An 18,044-nucleotide genomic window follows, 5' to 3' on the forward strand; every position below is an offset into this window, starting at 1 on the left:
CGACCTAACTTAATGCGCACGCACATACAGAAACACACGTACACACGTACGCACACCGCAACCCATGGGAATAGTATGTACTTAGGAGCGCAAGCTGGCACGTAAGGGCGGCGGTAGTCAAAGTTTCGGCAGTTTGTAAGGAGGTAAGGCACCTTCAGTCTCTCCCTGCTTTTGCCCTTTCCCTTCTTCCGTGTCCACCCTCTTACCTATCCTCAGATTCTCTCTCTCTCTCTCTCTCTCTCTCTCTCTCTCTCTCTCTCTCTGTCTGTGCTTCTTCTTCAGTTACGGCTGAGGGATAACGTAGTACAGCTCCGTCGTCGAGTTAGCCTGACACCGCTCGTTCCTCTCCTCTTCTTCTTTCTCCCACACAACTCCTTTCGTTTTGCAGTCATCTCTCTCGCTCTCTGTCCCCGCTATCGGTCTCACCTCGTCTACTTTATTGCCCTGTTGTTCTCGTTCTTACTCCTTCCCGCGAGCAAGTAACCCTTTCGCTCGACGAGTTCCACTTCCAACGACCTAACATCTCCCAATCCCCGCTTTCTTCTCCCTGCCGCTATCCGCTCCGACATTTCCGCCTTTGCTCACCCACGGCTCTCTTCCGGATTTATTCGAGAGGCAAAATGTGCTAGGGACTCTTATTCTTTGCGGACGCAAGAGAGAGAAATAGAGAGATGGGAAAGAAGGGGAGAGGAAAAGGGACTCTTTCTGTTGGAGGTAGAAACGAGAACTGTGCGGGTCCTACGAGTACTTCGGCGCACCTGCTCGCTCGTAAGAGATGTAATGGTCGACAAAGGTAGACCAAGAAGCTGGCGGGAAAGAGTAGAGAGGGGAAAAAAAGAGAAGAAGCGCTTCGCGGAAAACGAGAAAATGCGGCGTCGCGTAACAACCCCTTCTTCTGACCGGGCGGATGGCCGAGGCGAAATAATTGGACACACTCGGTATCGTTAATTTATTTCCCCGAGAAGGGTCTGCACTATGCTTTCCAACTTCTACGCTACTGATAATGCACTCATGATTCGTTTATCTAAAAGCGAGAGTAACTTCTTTGAATTACAGCGGATTTTTACTTCGGACATGTATAGGATCTCACGGACTCTCCATACTTTGTTAGATTTTATAATAAATTTGAAATAGATTTGTCTTTTTAATCAAATTATGAACTTATAATTTTTCAATTATATTAAATCGAAATAAAGAGGAATTTAATAAAAGAAAAATATTCTTTTTGTTATAAAAAAAAGTCATTATAAATGATAAAAGATCAAAAAAAAAAAAAGAAATAGAGTTCAATTAAATTTCCGTGATGAAAAAATGTATCAATTTAAAATTTTTCAGAATATCTGTCTCGATAATATTTTGCGGTAAATCCGAAATTTCATATTAACTAAGGGATCGAATAATCACATACGTAACAATTCTTTCGCATCTTCAATTAATTGGCCTCCCCCACAAATAACTCGCATGTTTAAACAAATCAAGCAAAATCGCACTCCATCGATTTACTTCGTTCATTATTACATCGGTTTGGCGGATTATTTTGTAAGTTGGTGGAAAATGTAAATATTTCATTCCACGAATTGCGCTCTCCCATCAAACATTTACTTTTTGCTGAATGTTCTGCCGTTAATTAATTCCTTTCATTATCAAGGCTGTATCGTACACGTAGCTTTCTATTATGTTAGCTATCATGCGAAGCGAATGTCATTGTAACGCAAAATTATAACATTAAAAGCACGCTCACCTTTTCACAAAATGACCTATATTTTCAACCATGTGTCGCTTGTATTTCTTTAATAATATATATTTCGCATTATATTTCCAAGATATGTCATCGCGTCCTTTTATAGGTAACTTATCTCTCTTTATATATATGAGAGAGAAGACATTTAATTATAGAAATTTATTTAATAATTTTAAAAAATTAATAACACATAAAGAAAAATCAAAATAATATGTTATTTTATCTATATTTTAAGAATAAATTATCTCCTCCCCTCCCCATTTTTAATTGTGTGATGGATCTGTCAAAGGTGCACATGTGTTATTACATTATGCGGAGTTTATCGAAATAAACCGTGCAACGCACACATTATATTTTTAAAGACCACAAAAGAGGACAGAAGGGATGGTTTGTAGAAAAGCTATATTCGATTGTATCGCAATTTTACTATAATATGCGTCTCATATTCGTAAATGCGCACCGCGCGATAATTATCACGTTATGGATCCGTATAACAGCGGCAACATTGGCGAAATGATGTTAGCAGCGTTTTCAAACCATTCGATAATTCAGCATTCTCTTCGCTCATATAATATCGCATTCAAATAATTGCACCGTATTTTCTAAAACAATGCGGATTCACCATATCGTATTGAATGACGCACATGTGATCCATTTCAATAATCACTTTCACATTATCGACATGTGAAACATTGAAACGCATGTCCGGTTAGAATCGCTATATAAATTAGAAACTGTCTTCCACGCGGATATATTATGAAAATGGAATTCCATATTTTAATCTTTATGAGTACAAAAAGAATTAAATTATCTCTCTACATATCAAGAATTGATTCCGAGGAATAAACGTGCGAAAGAAATTTTAGAAAAGTTTTCAATAATATATAATCATGAAAAATTAAATCTCAGTTTAAAATTTAATTCCATTTTTTAAATTGCTGCCTTCAAAGTAACCAACTTGAATACAGTTAAATAAGATCTTCCTTGATAAATAAATTAATAAAAATTTGAAATAATTAACATTTTATATATATATATATTTTGTGTGTTTTTTTTCATTACAATATCTATACTACATTTTATAATTCTTATCTTCTATATTTATAATCCCAACAGTCAGAAATACAAAAGACAAAGGATTATAACTTAGAGAATCGTCTTCTAGAGGCCGAGTGGATAAATTCGTGTGTGCGGACGGTATTATAATGAAACTGGAATCACGCGTGTGTATATATATATATATATATATATATATATATATATGTATATATATATATATATATATATATATATATATATATATGTATATATATATATACATATCGCGCCCAACTTTAGCGAATCCTTAGTTAAAGGTCCAAGGCGCGCCGGCTCGTAAATCCGGCGACATCGTGATTACACCGACGTTAAGGAGTGTCGTAGGACGCGAAAACGAGCAGCCCGGCGCAACAATTTCATATCCCCTCTGATTTATTAAGCCGGCTTTATCTCGCTCGACCGGATTATTCACGCGTCACCGTAGCGTGTATCGCGCGAAAAGAATTTGCGTATCGATTGTTGCCCCGATATTAAGTACGTTTTTTTGGCATCGCAATAGCAAATTGATTATCGCACATTTTAGATTTGCATATATAATCGTGGCTTCAATAAATTCATTACAAATTTAATTAGTCTTGCATCTTAAGATTTATATAGTATAACATTTTTTAATAATTAATTTATAATTGTATGATAATACATAACGTTGATAATTATATTTTACTTGATAATCGCGAATGTAAATGGGGTACCTTGGAATTAATTTCTGCATAAAACGTGTTCCGTGAAAGAGAAGGAAAGAACGTAATTTCCTTATAAACTCACGATTGTTGGCCATTTCCAGGGTAATTAGCGGTTCGCGAATTTTTGCACGATGATATACATCGGCGCTGCCTCGTTTCGCTAAATTAAACGTACCGTATTTCATAACGATCTCACGATGGAGAATTCGCAGGAGTACCGTAAAAAACGATTGCCACACTGATAAATTGTGTATCGTAAATAATAATCGTACAGTATCCAGTTACGATTATTAGTTTCGTAATTTTCTACATTTACTTCGCTACGTCTACATCATCAACGCCTGCACTTGATAGATGAATAGACATTTATATTTTTTACGCAATGTAAAATAAATCTATTCCGATATATCGAGAAACACTTAATCATGTTGCAGGAAATTTTGAATAAGACAAAAGGAGAATTGTAATAACATGGGATTGTAACTTTTGTGACCCTTATTTCATCAACCACAAATAGGATTAAGCACAAATTAGGTACAAATAGGATTAAGTTTTTGTTAAGCCTAAGTTTCCGTTAGGGTTTGAGTTTTTCTCTTTCTCCTTAACACGCCCTAACAATTAGCAATGGATTCCTATGTATAATTCGCAAATGTAATTTTCATTAAATGTTGGGAATGTGTGTGTCAAAGTTGTGTGAATATATTAATCATCTTCTAAACAACATGTTTGATATTTTCTTTAATAATGTAATATAATATAAATAGCAAAATACAGTAATTTAAAAAAAAAGGATATCGTCTCTTTGGAAATCTAGCGTTTTAAACATTGCATATACACGCATAATTATTATATAACGCTCATTTTTTGATGCATTACATAAAATGCAAATTTCATGTTAACGAGAGAAACAGAAACCGCATACATGCATATTATGATAATGATAAATTTCGAAGCGTCATTAGAATCACGGAGACGGATCGATTGAAATTTCATAGAGAAGTATAATTACAAGATTTTAAAATTGCATACATATTCTTTTTGCATCTAATTATATATTGCAGCATATTTAGCAGAGTATTGCTTTCACGCGGAATATTATATTTTTTACTTTGAGAAATGTTGAATAAATATATAAAAATAAAATAAAACGCAAAATATTGCGCATTAAAATATATATTTATTAAAAAAAAAACTAGCAATTAAATGTTCCTTTTTTTTTAGAATTTTTTTAGAATTAAGTTATCTCTCAAAGGGCGGAAACTTTCGAGTTGTATAAATACAATCTCAAAAATTAAATTAAAATTAAATTAATTTTCCTAAATAATTAGAATATTAAAAATAATAAAATCATTTAATTTCTTCGCGTTTAATGCGCATTTAACTCGTATCAGTTTATTCTTTATTTTTTTTAAATTGTAATCCAGTTATCAATCAAATCTCTTCTAGGCCTTCTACAAAATAGGATATCGTAAAATTCTACAGAAGTTGATTACGTCAAATAAATGAAGGTATAGCTCCTTCGCTTATCCCACGGGACATCGATCCCTTCGTTCACCGATCTTTCACGCGTTCGACACCCCTGAGTATACTATGGAGAGTGGTTATAGTTCGCGGTTGGCTCGGTAACGAGGGTGCGTGCGGTTAACAAGTTGACCGTACTTGGCGAGAGGAGAGAGTGAGATGGGCACGAGAGGAAGAGGATGGATTGGGGAGAGGGGGGAGGGAGGCAGCGTTGAATAATGTAAAATTTCATTTCGGTCCCGCCTCGTCGTCGTCATCGCACCGTTGATTCGGTGCCCCCGTGAAACATTTAATGCTCGCGAAATTTCCCATGCGATTTCCCACGCCGGATGCGCGCGTGCGTGAGGCAGCTGCGTTCGCTCACTCGCTTGTTCGTCGATCGACGAAAAAAAAAGAATTAAGGGGGAGGGTGAAGAGTGCTGGAGGACCATCCGGGGAACACGTTCGCTCTTTCCGTGATTCGTGCCTCGAATTTGCAACGAAGAGAGCGGTGGCGTGCCGAAAGAGAGGAAAAAAAATTTGCCTGCCGGAGGGCTATGCCAAGAGTGTTGGATACACCGTGCCCTCCGCTCAATGGTCTTTTTTTCCCTTTTGCCCTTTCCAACGCTGTCTATCTTCTTAGAGAACGAACGAGACAGCGGTATACAGCGTCAGATAAAAAGAAAGGGATGTCAATGAAGGGGATTGAAAACTGGGGTAAAAGAAAGAGAAAGAGAAAGAGAAAAGAAGAAAAGTGGAAAAGGAGATAAAGAGAAAAGAGAATAGAGAAGGGAGTTGGAACGCCAGTGAGCCGCGCTACGGATTAACGAGGCGCCTCGGCTGCGCGCTGCAACGACGATGCACTTGCCGGATATCCGGTATATCCGGACGGCTCGTGAGATATTCAACGGAGCGAATATCCGCACAGATTATGCAATTCTTCTTTTTTTTTTCACTGCGATCCTTTTCCGTGATTTCCGTTCCGCTACGACATCTCACGCGTGAGAAATTTTAACGTAATCGATATCAGTGGCATGGAAGTTTACTATAATAAGTAACCATGCGCCGGAAATACATCGGCGAAATTCCAGAAAGCCTGCATTCATTAGATATGTCTAGCGAAGAAGTTAATCTCGGATATGTTCCAAATAAAATAATAACGAATTTAAATTGTTAATCTTGCGACAGTTTTATTCTCGACTTCGTCGATGATAAAAAAGCTTATCGCGAAATGGATCAAGATTGTCGTTAATTTATATTTCATCAATGTAATAAAATAAATAAATATATATATATTCGTGATAAGATTTATTAAAAAAAAAATTTGTTGTTATCTTTTTGTTCTCTATCATATATCTATATTTATATCTTTATTGGAGTAAAAAAAAAAACTAACAACAAGTTTCTCATTCTAAAATTGAAAAAAACTCAACAATAACGTACCTGGTATTGTTAAAACAAGCGTCCAAAGCATGTCTCAATGATTGTTCACTCAAATCATTGAACGAGAGTTCTACCGCGGTACCTCTGGTCTTCACTGCAGCCGCATTATGAAACTGATCGCCGTATATCGGTATCAAGATCATCGGCAATCCTACGTAGACAGCCTCCGAGACTCCAAGAAGTCCGCCATGACCCAGGTAACACTTAATATTTGGATGATCTGGAAACACAATAATTTTACATCAGTATTAATAAATATTAATTAATAATTATAATTAATAAGTTAAGATACTATAAAATATATATTTAAAAAAAAAATAGAAAAGAAATCTCAGAAGAGAAAAGAAAACGAATTTTGGTAAAAGACGTTTAAAAAATATGGAAGTTAAAGTAAATGAAAAAAAAATAATTAATCTTGTTTATTGCTTTTAAATCAATTGAAGCGTTGTTTTAATTTAATAGCAATACTATTGGTATTTTAGTGAACTATGTAAAAGCTTTTTTAATTACATTGTAAACAGCGGTTCAATTTACAAAGCCAATGGCGAGTACAAAATATTCAAATCGCAATTTGCACTAAAAATGTCAGAGCTACAGAGAGCCGCGCGTAACAGGCCGTTACAAATGACTCTGACCCTAAATGGAATTGCCAAGAGCACGTAATCTTCCGCTCGCGCGACAAGCCTTAATTGATTAATTACGCATGCATTCGCCGTCGCGTGCGTGCACTTATAACGAAAAATCTATAATTAACAATGCAATTAACAGACGAATTACGGATGCAATTCGATAATTCATAATTGATTGTGACGCAAATTACGAGTTTAATCCATTAATAACCGCGTATTACCTCAATAATAATCGCAGTTCGAACATTAGAGATGTTGAAGCAAAGAAGGGATATTCCTTCGCGATTACTATATTTCTCAGATAGTATCAAATACTTAAGAGAGAAATTTATAATTACTGTTTTCTGATTTAACGTATAATATAAACATACTAAAAAATTATAATTCGGGGAATATAAAAGAAAAATTATTTCTCAGATAATATCAAATACTTAAGAGAGAAATTTACAATTACTGTTTTCTGATTTAACGTATGATATAAACATATTAAAAAATTATAATTTGAGGAATATAAAAGAAAAATTAAAAGTATGCAAAAGAGTAATATAGTAATTAAAAATTGGAATACAAATTTTTGCGTATCTACATGCCATATCTAAATATTTGCTAATATAATCTTCGCACATACACTACATTTTGTATTTACTAAAAATACATTTACAATAAGTATTAATATAACTCTGCATAATTAATGGCCAATAAAACAACGCAATTTCCGCTAATTGTAAGCTCAAAAAATTTTAATTAGTGTTCACCAATATCAAATGTTGAGATTTTTGCAGTAATTTTTTATTAATCCTTCCTAATAAAATTTCTTTCTGTGTATAAAAGGAAAACAAAATATTATTAAAATCTGCAAATGTGAATATACTACTGATTAATTAACTGTTAAATTAATATTTTTTGTCAATTAAGTAATTCTTCTAGAGTAATTTCGTACGTACAAATATCATATCTCTTTTATATATTTTTTTTTCTTTTTTTCTTTTTTCTCTTTCTCTTTCTCTCTGTAAATGCACGCATGTACGATGTTATCTCGCATTCACAACGTTGATCTCGCGGTTGGAATTTTCGACGACCACCAATATTCACGATAAAAGTCTCGCGCTCGCGTTCGCTCTCTCTTTCTCTCTTGTAGAGCTGTCTATATTTCCTCTTCCCGTACAACGGCCGTGTCGATCCTAATGTCAAATTCCATTACCGCCAATGCCTGCCACAACACACGGGTCCATGGAAGAGGACGTACGCGAATATTTGTGAGGATTTACTTTACACATCCTCACACATCGCGCACGAATATATTTCCACGCACCACGTCGAGGAAAAAGATGCGCCTCATCTCGAGGTTTCGCATCACTCTCGATGCATCCGTATCATCTCTTCCGGCGCACGTCGATACGTGACAAGGGATATCTATCGGTCTGGCCTGAATTTTTGCCAGCGACGCGCGCGCGTGAAATATGCCGGTAACGAAAAATCGAAGAGAGAGAGAGAGAGAGAGAGAAAATTCTCGCCGTGTAAGATTCGCGCTCCGAGATTTCCTCCATCCCCATCGCGTGGTAAATCACGCGCGATATAAAATCCATCGTGCATCCCCGTGCGCCGCGTTGCACGCGAATGGATGCTATCCGCAGCCAGTGTGACGCGCGGTTAGAAAAGATAATATTAACAAGGATCGAACAGCTCTTTTGCGCAAGGATTTCAATATCAGCTATCGAAAAAAAAAAAAAATAAAAAAATAAAAATGTAAATGTTATATTAATACATCTTTATAATTTTTCCCATTTTCTGCCTTGAAAAAGTTGGTAAGGAAAAGTACTTCACATATTTTTTAAGGCGATCGATATTCCAATTAAAACACAAGTTAAAGATAATCCTTTCTCATTCAAGAATTTTCTAACTTCGGGATATAACGTACCTCTAGTATTGCATAAAAGATAGGAAGTAAAAAGAAACTGTGAGAGAACGTAACGCGATCTCATAGGGTACGCGAAAATAAGGGAGGAAAGAGCACGAAAAATACGGAAGTAGCTTCGAGCAGGAAAGAGCGAGAGGAAAAGAAAAAGAAGTAGGACAGAGAAGAGATCAAGGTACGGCAGTCACGAAGTGAGATAATAAAATTAAAGCGATCGATCGTAGTGTCTGACCAACTTACAACATAGTTTTAGCAGGATTATGTTGAAATACAGGAATGCAGTCTGAATACAGTCAAGAAAAGAGAGACTTAAGGTAAAAATTGTTATTACATTATTATAATATCAATATATGATATACAAGCAAATTAATTTGTAATACACATTTAGAATTATTTTTATTATAGTAATATATATAATATTATTTTTATTATAGTAATATAACTAACATATATATAATATTATTATATAATTATAATAATATAAATATATATTATAATTTAAATCATTTTACATAAGTTACATGATTTGTTACAAATGTGAGAGCAAATACAAGGATGGAACTTTCAAAAAAGAAAATTTTGGAAAAAATTCTCTTATTCTGCTTATCTTTTCTCCGGGGCTTCATACTTGCAATCTGTAGCAAATGCATATTCGCAAAATATACGCGCGGAAGTCCGATAAGAAGACAACGATATCTCCTCCGTTTGCGAAATCACTGTTTACGCTCGAACGTGCACGAAAATACGCATCATGTCAAAATCGAAGACGAGCGATGAGCGATCTTGGAACTCGTTTCAGGTTCGCCTCGGGCTACACAAGCAATTCTCGACGATGTGGATGTAGAACACATTCGAAAAAAAAGAACGCCGACGATAAGATTAGAGGTCGCGTATGCGAAGACTTTGATTGTGAATTTCTTGTTTACTCGATTCGTGAAATTATTTTATTAAAAATAAAAGAAGTAAAGAGAATTCTTTTCACAAATTAACACTTCAAAAATATAAAAATGAAATAAGCGAATAGCAAAGAGAAAGAAGGTAAGATAGAAAAAGAGAAAAAGATAAAAATAATCTAATCGTTTTGAAGGCACATATGAACTTTGCAATTGTAATTCTAAACGTAATAAAAATAAGCTCATATTTTATTTCAAGTAATATATGTTGCGAGAATGTAATTTTATATCACATTTTATATCTATATAGTCAGATATGAATAATGTAAAAACATAAATAAAGCGAGGGAAGTAAAAAAAATAATCTCGTAATTTTAATCTCGTAAATTTGTGTTTTATTAAAAGAAGCTTATTTTAAATGCTTATATCAAATTTTCTGGTCAAGTTATATAAACTAGTTCTTTTCTATTTAAGCTGCGTGCTTTAAAAGCACGAACATTGTGTGTATATGTGATTATTACATTCAAAATTATATATAAACGTGATGATAACAAGTAGATATAATAATTAGAATAATTCAATTTCAGCAAATGGGCATGTAAATAAATGATGAATCTCAATTGTAAATCTTTAACACTAACAAATAACATAAAGAGAGAGAGAGAGAAAGGAGACAAAAAAATATTATGCAAATTGCGATTTAATAACCGATGCAAGAAAAGTTCGCGATTACATAATTGCTGAACAAAAAACGTAGCTACTTGTATTCATTATAAAAATTCTAAAGAAAAAAATCTAATTCTAAAAAAAAAGAATTAAAGAACAGGTGTTAAATAAATACAGAATGTTTTAAATATAAGGAAACTACTTTTTAGAATATATGTACATGTATTATCTATTACGTAAGAAATTTTTTTTTTAATTGTTTAATTAGCTATTAGACTTCTTCATATTTCCTAAAACATCGTATAATAAATTCCTGAATCTTAATTAACAACACTTAGAAATATCCCCTGTGAAGTCATATAATGGCGATGGCGCGAAATCTTGTTTGGGAAAATAGTTTGGATTATCATTTTACAATATTTCGAAAGAAGTAATTCACTGGTGGACATATTCCGAAATAAAGTAACGAAGCGTTAGGCTCATAGATGATGGACCGTGGCGACGAGCGGAAGGGGCAGAAGTGACATGGTGGCAAACGTAAGAGAAACCGAGAGAGAAAGAGAGAGGAAGATCAAGAAGACGAGAACGAGGGTGGTTCCCGGCGTAGCCGAGGGAGCTTTAACGGTGATTTATGTTGCCGTCGGGTCGTTAGCGAGTTGCCTAATTAAAGTCGTTTCACTCGACAGAGGCCGAGCTGCAAAAGTGCTTACGCGAAAATTCTCACGGCAGTCTCTTCGCCTTCTACCTCGCGATCTTGTCGGCTTTTACCTTCTTTCTCGCCATCTCCGCGGACGCATAGTAGACGCACTGTCTGTCTCTCCCCGCACAAGCGAATAATCTAGGCAAAACTGCCAAAATATTCGGATCACGTTATCGGGTAAATAAATTAACATGATGGTTGTCGAAAGATAAGCCTTTTCGTCTTGAAGACGACTGATTAAAAATAAATTTTTAGAATGTAATTAAAACGCATTAGAATAAATAAAACATAAGAATCTAACAAGTAGATATAATAAGAAAAATTATCTTGACTTATCTTTCACTTGACTTTTGCATCCTGAATGCAAGTAATGACTATTCAGAAATATATTCATTAATGAAAATTAAATTTTCAGCCTAATGTTTATAATTCCATAAACAAACATTTAATCTTCATTATATTTTTTCTTATTATATGTTGTCTATACAAATTATATAGCGTCCATTAATTATTTTTAGCATAAAATATTACATATTATAATACATATTCTCTCTTTCTGTCTCTTTCTCTTTCTTCTCTCTCGACAGATTTTTAGAAGGCATTTCATTTTTCAATTATTAAAACTCTTACAGACGTGTTCATTTCCTCTTATATAAAAGTCATAAATATTCATATTGCTGATACCTTTGTTAATTTCTTCAGCGTCAAATTCGCTGTCAATTATTCTGACATTCGAGCGTGTACCATTATTCCAGATTGGTGCAAATCGTATCCAGGGGCACCAAAAGCTTCTCAAATATGCCAACGCCCGGCTTTCCCGATTCGGATGTTCAAAACTATTTGACGCTCGCCCCCGCGTGGCCCGGGCCAAATAGCACATACCGTAGCTACCGTACGATTTCGAGGATTCGAAAGCTGCTTTCAATGTTTCGCGCGCGTCGACCGATTTCGCCGCGATTCAACGCGATTAGTTTCACCGCGCTCGCTTAGCCAGAGAATTCCGGCTCTTTCCGGAAGTATTCCAATTTCTCGCGGTCATGGCTGATAAACACATTTATTCGGGACGCTTGCGAATCGAATAACACATACCCGACACACACACACACACACACACACAGATAATCTGCACTAATCTGCAGTAGAGATAATCCTATAATACGTATCCCATTTCATTGCCTCTCACGTGATTTTCATGCGTAATTCTTATGCACGATATGTCATTGCGTTTAGAATTTAATTTTTTTTAAATCTCAAATCTCAAACAATTTGAAGATATTCATGATTGTTGAAAATTTTAAACAACTGCTTCTTTTTTTATTTATTACTATCATTCGATAGCTTGATATTAACTGAAAATAATTTATATAATATTAAATATAATAAGTTGATTTCATCAACTGTCAATACTATTAATCCAGTCTCCTATTTTGTATAGACTTGAAAAGAAAAAAAAAACAACGTACTTTCAAGTTAATGAAGACAATAAAAAAGTGGTAATCTTTCAAGCAACATTATTCTCAGAGAGTTACTGCTGACACACGACTGCGATTGCAACGGTCGCACATTGTTACATTTGCACGCGAGTGTATATTTCATGTAATAGTATCATCCACAGGAATACGTTCGCAGACTGTAAAGACAAATCGATTCAGTATAGAATTACGATGACGAGTGTGTTACGCAAACAAAAAGCTATAATAATCGACGAGAAAATGACACATTCAATCTCTTCTTTCATATCATTATAACAAATGGAAAAAATTATATATTATGCAAGTTGCATTATCAATCATTATTATAAAACCAGTTATATAAAAATTGCAATCTCTTATCGGCAAGCAAATGTTTTTTAAATATGTTTATTAACTATTAATCAACATAACTAAAAGCAAAGATAAAAAAGATACAGTAAGCGGATCATCGATTACAAAAGCCTTTGAAAAAAATAAAACTTTACTGCCGAAATCGTGTTTCATGAACCGTTTCACGAAAACGCGTAAAGCCGGCTCGGGAATAAAAGGGATTATTATTAATAGAAAACAGTGAGACCGGAAGCAGCGGACGAACGGGATGTTTCCATCCTGTTCCGTGGTCAGTACAGTTTAACCGCGAGCAACGCGATAAAATGGCAAAAATATAGATAAAAAGACAAAAAAAGAATAAAGAAAAAAATAAAATCGTGCACCGCAGGTGCAGCCGTCATCGATCATTGAAGGTGCGTGCGTAGTTGCGAGGGCAATAAAATATGTTAAGATATCTAAAACAACTCGGTGAAATTTTTAACAGCGCATTACCATTGCAAATCCGCGTGTGCGCGGCTTGTTCTATTATAAAAAAGCGCGAGTCACGAAAACAAACTGTCGCAAGACAGAATTATCCGCAACCATAATCGACGCCGCGCGAATTTGTCACGCGATTGATATTGCGTATTTGTTACCGAAACGAAAACCTCATTTATGATAGTTGATGAATCGACGTTTCCTATAACTGTACATTAAAATTCAATTCTTCAAAATATTATCGCATAAATTATAATTATGATTATTCAGCAATAAAATTTTCTATCTATTTTATTAATTTTTTATTTCGCTTTCATATTTTTTCGTTCTACATATTTTAATAAGTATGTTAAAGAAAGGTAAGGAACATTATGCATATTCTGTTGCAATTAATTAATTGCAGTTAATTAATAAGCAACATAATAAAATATTATATTTAATTGATGAACTTCGAAAGCGAAGCAATACGATAAAAAATATAGCAAACCAAACAGAAAATAAATTGAAATGTGTATCTTAATGTATACAAAATATGTATCTTAATGTATACAATAGTTTGCGTTTAACTATGATCAATCCTTCATTATGTTATCTTTTTACATTATCAGGCTCTATATATATTTATAATATACACAACAAAATAACGGTATCTAAAACTATAAATAGTATTTAAATAATATAATATTTAGTAGTTAAATAATATAATATTTATTTGAAAAATACTGAATTTATTAGCTAGTAAAAGATATATGTTTATGTAAACAGAAATAATAAGTAAATAGTAAATAATGAATATTAAATAACGCAAGATTACATTATTTTAACTAGCACAGATCGACAAAAAAAAATTTGTCAAGTAACTCTAATCAGAGTAGGTGTTTCTTTATAGATTTTCGGCCATAAAAAAATAATATTGCTGTCCAAACTGCTTCATCACATGAGATTAAAGTTGTTTTGAATTTTAAAATAAAAAATCGCTGATTTCTTATTTTTATGTTCAAAATAACTTTAAAACCTAATAGAGCAATTTGGACAGCATTGTTTTTTGTGGCCGAAAATTTTTAAAAAAGCACCTATTCTGATTAGAGTTACAAAAAAAATCTTTTTTGGCCTGTATTTTTTTTAATTACTAATTAAATATAATCCAAAATGTCGTAATCAAAAAATGGCATAACACTTCATATAAAAGACAAAAACGCATCACATGTTTTCACTATCAACTTTCAAAATAAGTAAAAAAAATCAAAAAATTTTAATAAAATACAAAATATATTAAAATGCTAAAAAATAAGCTGAAATTTTTTCTTATTCTTTTTGATAAAATATAATGATTTTATAAAATATGATTAGACTAAAATTTAAACTTTAAAATTTAATCCTCATAATTAATGATTGATTTCATGTACACGCACACATATATATTTAATCGTAGTCTTATTAATGCAGTAAATCAAGAATATCAATTCACTAAGCAACGACTCGACTCTAAACAGAAGTCATCTTCTGGAAAAGAGAAAATAAAACATTCGCTTTCCTCACTTACTCATCACGTCAAATTGAGGCAACCATTTTCTGGTCATGACATTGTCCATTTTATGTGGTAGATCATCAACCTCCCATTTCCAAATAACCTTTCGCGGAATTGAGGTAAGCACCTTCATTATCGCATCCAGCTTTTTCTGCGGCATGGTGGTCGCTTTAATCATGGAACCGAGGCTTAATAGGAGCGCTCCATCGTGCGCGCTATCGAGGAATTCAACTATGTCCTTTGGCAACGGATTAATCTTAGACGGAATATGAATTCCGCCAATCTCAACTACGTTCGGCAATTGAGGTCTACTGCCGTGAAGACTGCTATGAATGTTTACCAACAATGCGCTCGATTGCTGAGCAATCTTTTTTAATTTTGGGAGATCAGGACCGAACACCTTGTTGGCGATGACTTGATCGTCGGGTCGAATCCAATATTCGTAGAACGCCTTAAAAAACAGTACTGTCATAGTATTTTTCATTCTGTTAAGAAAATTCATTGGCCTGGTTAAACCAAGAAATATATTTGGGATATAGCTGGGATTATCTTCGTTGCCCATGTCTTCATTAGTCCACGGCGTGATTTGATGCGATGAAACGGTCAGATAAGGCGTTTTGAAATGATGAATAAAACCCAGAAAACAATCAGTGTTGAAATTCTCCGTGAGGATCACGTCGAATTTTTCATCGGATCGGAGGAGCTCCTTTATCGCTGGATTTCGTAGAGTGACATTGCACGCTACATCAGCCAAGGATTTCAACAAAAAAAGTTCGTTGAATGGACGAAATGAATGACTGATTTGTTGAAGATCTATCTTGTTCACATAGACGCCGATCTTAGGATCTACCAGATCGATATCCTTATAATTAGGCAGCGGTTTCTTCATTTTGGCATTCTTGGTTCGGGGAAAATATGAAATCACAGTGATTTCATGACCCCGGTAGGCTAGCTCCTCCAAAAGCGGCTTAAACACATCGAAGTGACTTTTGCCGAGATATCCGAAGATACTTAATATTTTGAATTTTGTCTTATCTGTATTCACAAATACAGTCTCATTGACAGATGAACAGCATGTCGAAAATACTATGATCAGAAGGAAAACACTAAACGAATATATCCGCCACATATCGCACACATATATTTATATAATATTTATATAATATTTATATAATATTTATATAAATATATATATATATATATATATATATATATATATATATATATATTGAAATAGACGCCTAATTCACGGTGAGTAGATGCAATAAACGTAAATCAACATTTAAGCACTGATCGACCTCCTCCGTCAATCTTTGCCAACCAACTGGCGCACAGACAATCAATATATCTCTGCCTGTTCGTTCTCTCTCTCTCTCTCTCTCTCTCTCTCTCTCTCTCTATATATATATATATATATATATATATATATATATATATATATATCAAACTAACTGTTCGAGTTCAATGCCTATTCGACACCAGTCGTCACGTTGCCTATACGACGACGATAAAGATTCCAGTTCCCCGCGACTATTTCGTAAGATAACATTCTATACCAATGACTAATCGAAATAAAAATACTCTTCAAAATTATTCTTAAAAATTATTATGATTGAATAATAATGATGCTAACTCAAAAAAATGCTAACATGAAAAAATCACTCAAACAATCGAATTTAGATGCATCTCATATTTCTAATTATTAATTATTTGATGGCAAAATTATGAAAACTTTTCGAAAATTTTCCTATGATTGCATGTTATCTAAAATAATAAGCTAAAAATAAAATACTACGAGAAAAACAAGGCTTGCTACGTCCCTGATGTTGTTACTGAAACTCACGGATTACGTAAGTAATTATCGTTATAACTGACTACGTTTGCATAATAAATTGAAATTAGAATTGATAATAAATAGATTTATTTTTAATTTGCATCATAATCTTCACATTGAATAATTCAAAGAAGCAACGCGTTCTTTTATGATGTAAACAAATTCTTTTTAAAATCTTTAAATGAGTTAGAATATATTCTAATTATTATCAATAAAAATTATAAATGCATTGTTTTCTTCAAAGTTAAAAACGTGAACTTGATGAGCACTAAATGTGCATAAGCTGGAAAAATAAGAGAGAGAAAGAAAGATCATAAATATTATATATATATATATAAACATATTAAAATATATTACGAACAAAATCATGTTTTTGAACAAATAGAGTATTGCAAAAAAAAATGTACATTCAGATTACAATTTAAATTGTCAATAATTTTATCAATAATTTTATCAAACTTACATTTATAACAAACTGTTATTTTTTTAAAGTAATTTTTATTAAGTTAAATTGGTGCAAGATAAATCGAGCCATATATATTATCACAAACTACAAAACACTTTATCACGGTATAAATATGTCTAACTCTTCAAATAGGTTACAATATGCAAGTCACAATAAGTAATATAATAATTTTTATTTATAAGATATTATATAAATATTTTTTTAATTTTCTATTTTCTTTTTAGCATACATTGTTTTTGAAATATCTTGTATTACGTGCATTATTAAGGCACGTGATGCTGTATAATGATCTATTCAAAACATTTATTGTTTCTTCTTTTTTTTGTCCTTTATTCCTCTCCTCGCCTCCTCCTCTCTCTCTCTCTCTCTCTCTCTCTTTCATCTACTTTTACTTTGTCCCGACGAATTAAGACGATTACAGCGGCGGATATCTAAAGAGAGGAAGGAAATCCAGGGGAGAATTGCCGTCACGCGCAATTGTGACCTTAATTGTATCCGGAAGATCGACACGTGGCTAAAGCGAGGGTGACGATCGTCGAATACCGCAGGAATGTTGAAACAACAAACTTTGGCGCATCCTACTCCTACATGCGAGAAAACGACGACGTCATCCTGCAGCGTCATTAAAGTAATTACTATACAATTTCCCTCCCCATCTCTTCCATCCTA

General features: G+C 33.7%; 1 protein-coding gene across 1 annotated transcript in view; it reads right to left on the minus strand.

The window, feature by feature from the left end:
* LOC126856927 (UDP-glycosyltransferase UGT5-like) overlaps positions 1–16,399 on the minus strand; it is a 40,415-nt gene extending 24,016 nt beyond the window's left edge. Inside the window, exons 1-2 of the mRNA XM_050605948.1 lie at positions 15,091–16,399; positions 6,466–6,685 (exon numbers count right to left, since the gene is read on the minus strand). Coding sequence (XP_050461905.1) covers positions 6,466–6,685; positions 15,091–16,204 — 1,334 coding nt within the window. The 5' untranslated portion in view covers positions 16,205–16,399. The remainder of the gene's footprint in view (positions 1–6,465; positions 6,686–15,090) is intronic.
* Positions 16,400–18,044: the final 1,645 nt, after the last annotated feature.

This window comes from Cataglyphis hispanica, chromosome 20 (assembly GCF_021464435.1).
Source record: "Cataglyphis hispanica isolate Lineage 1 chromosome 20, ULB_Chis1_1.0, whole genome shotgun sequence".
Classification (NCBI taxonomy): domain Eukaryota; kingdom Metazoa; phylum Arthropoda; class Insecta; order Hymenoptera; family Formicidae; genus Cataglyphis; species Cataglyphis hispanica.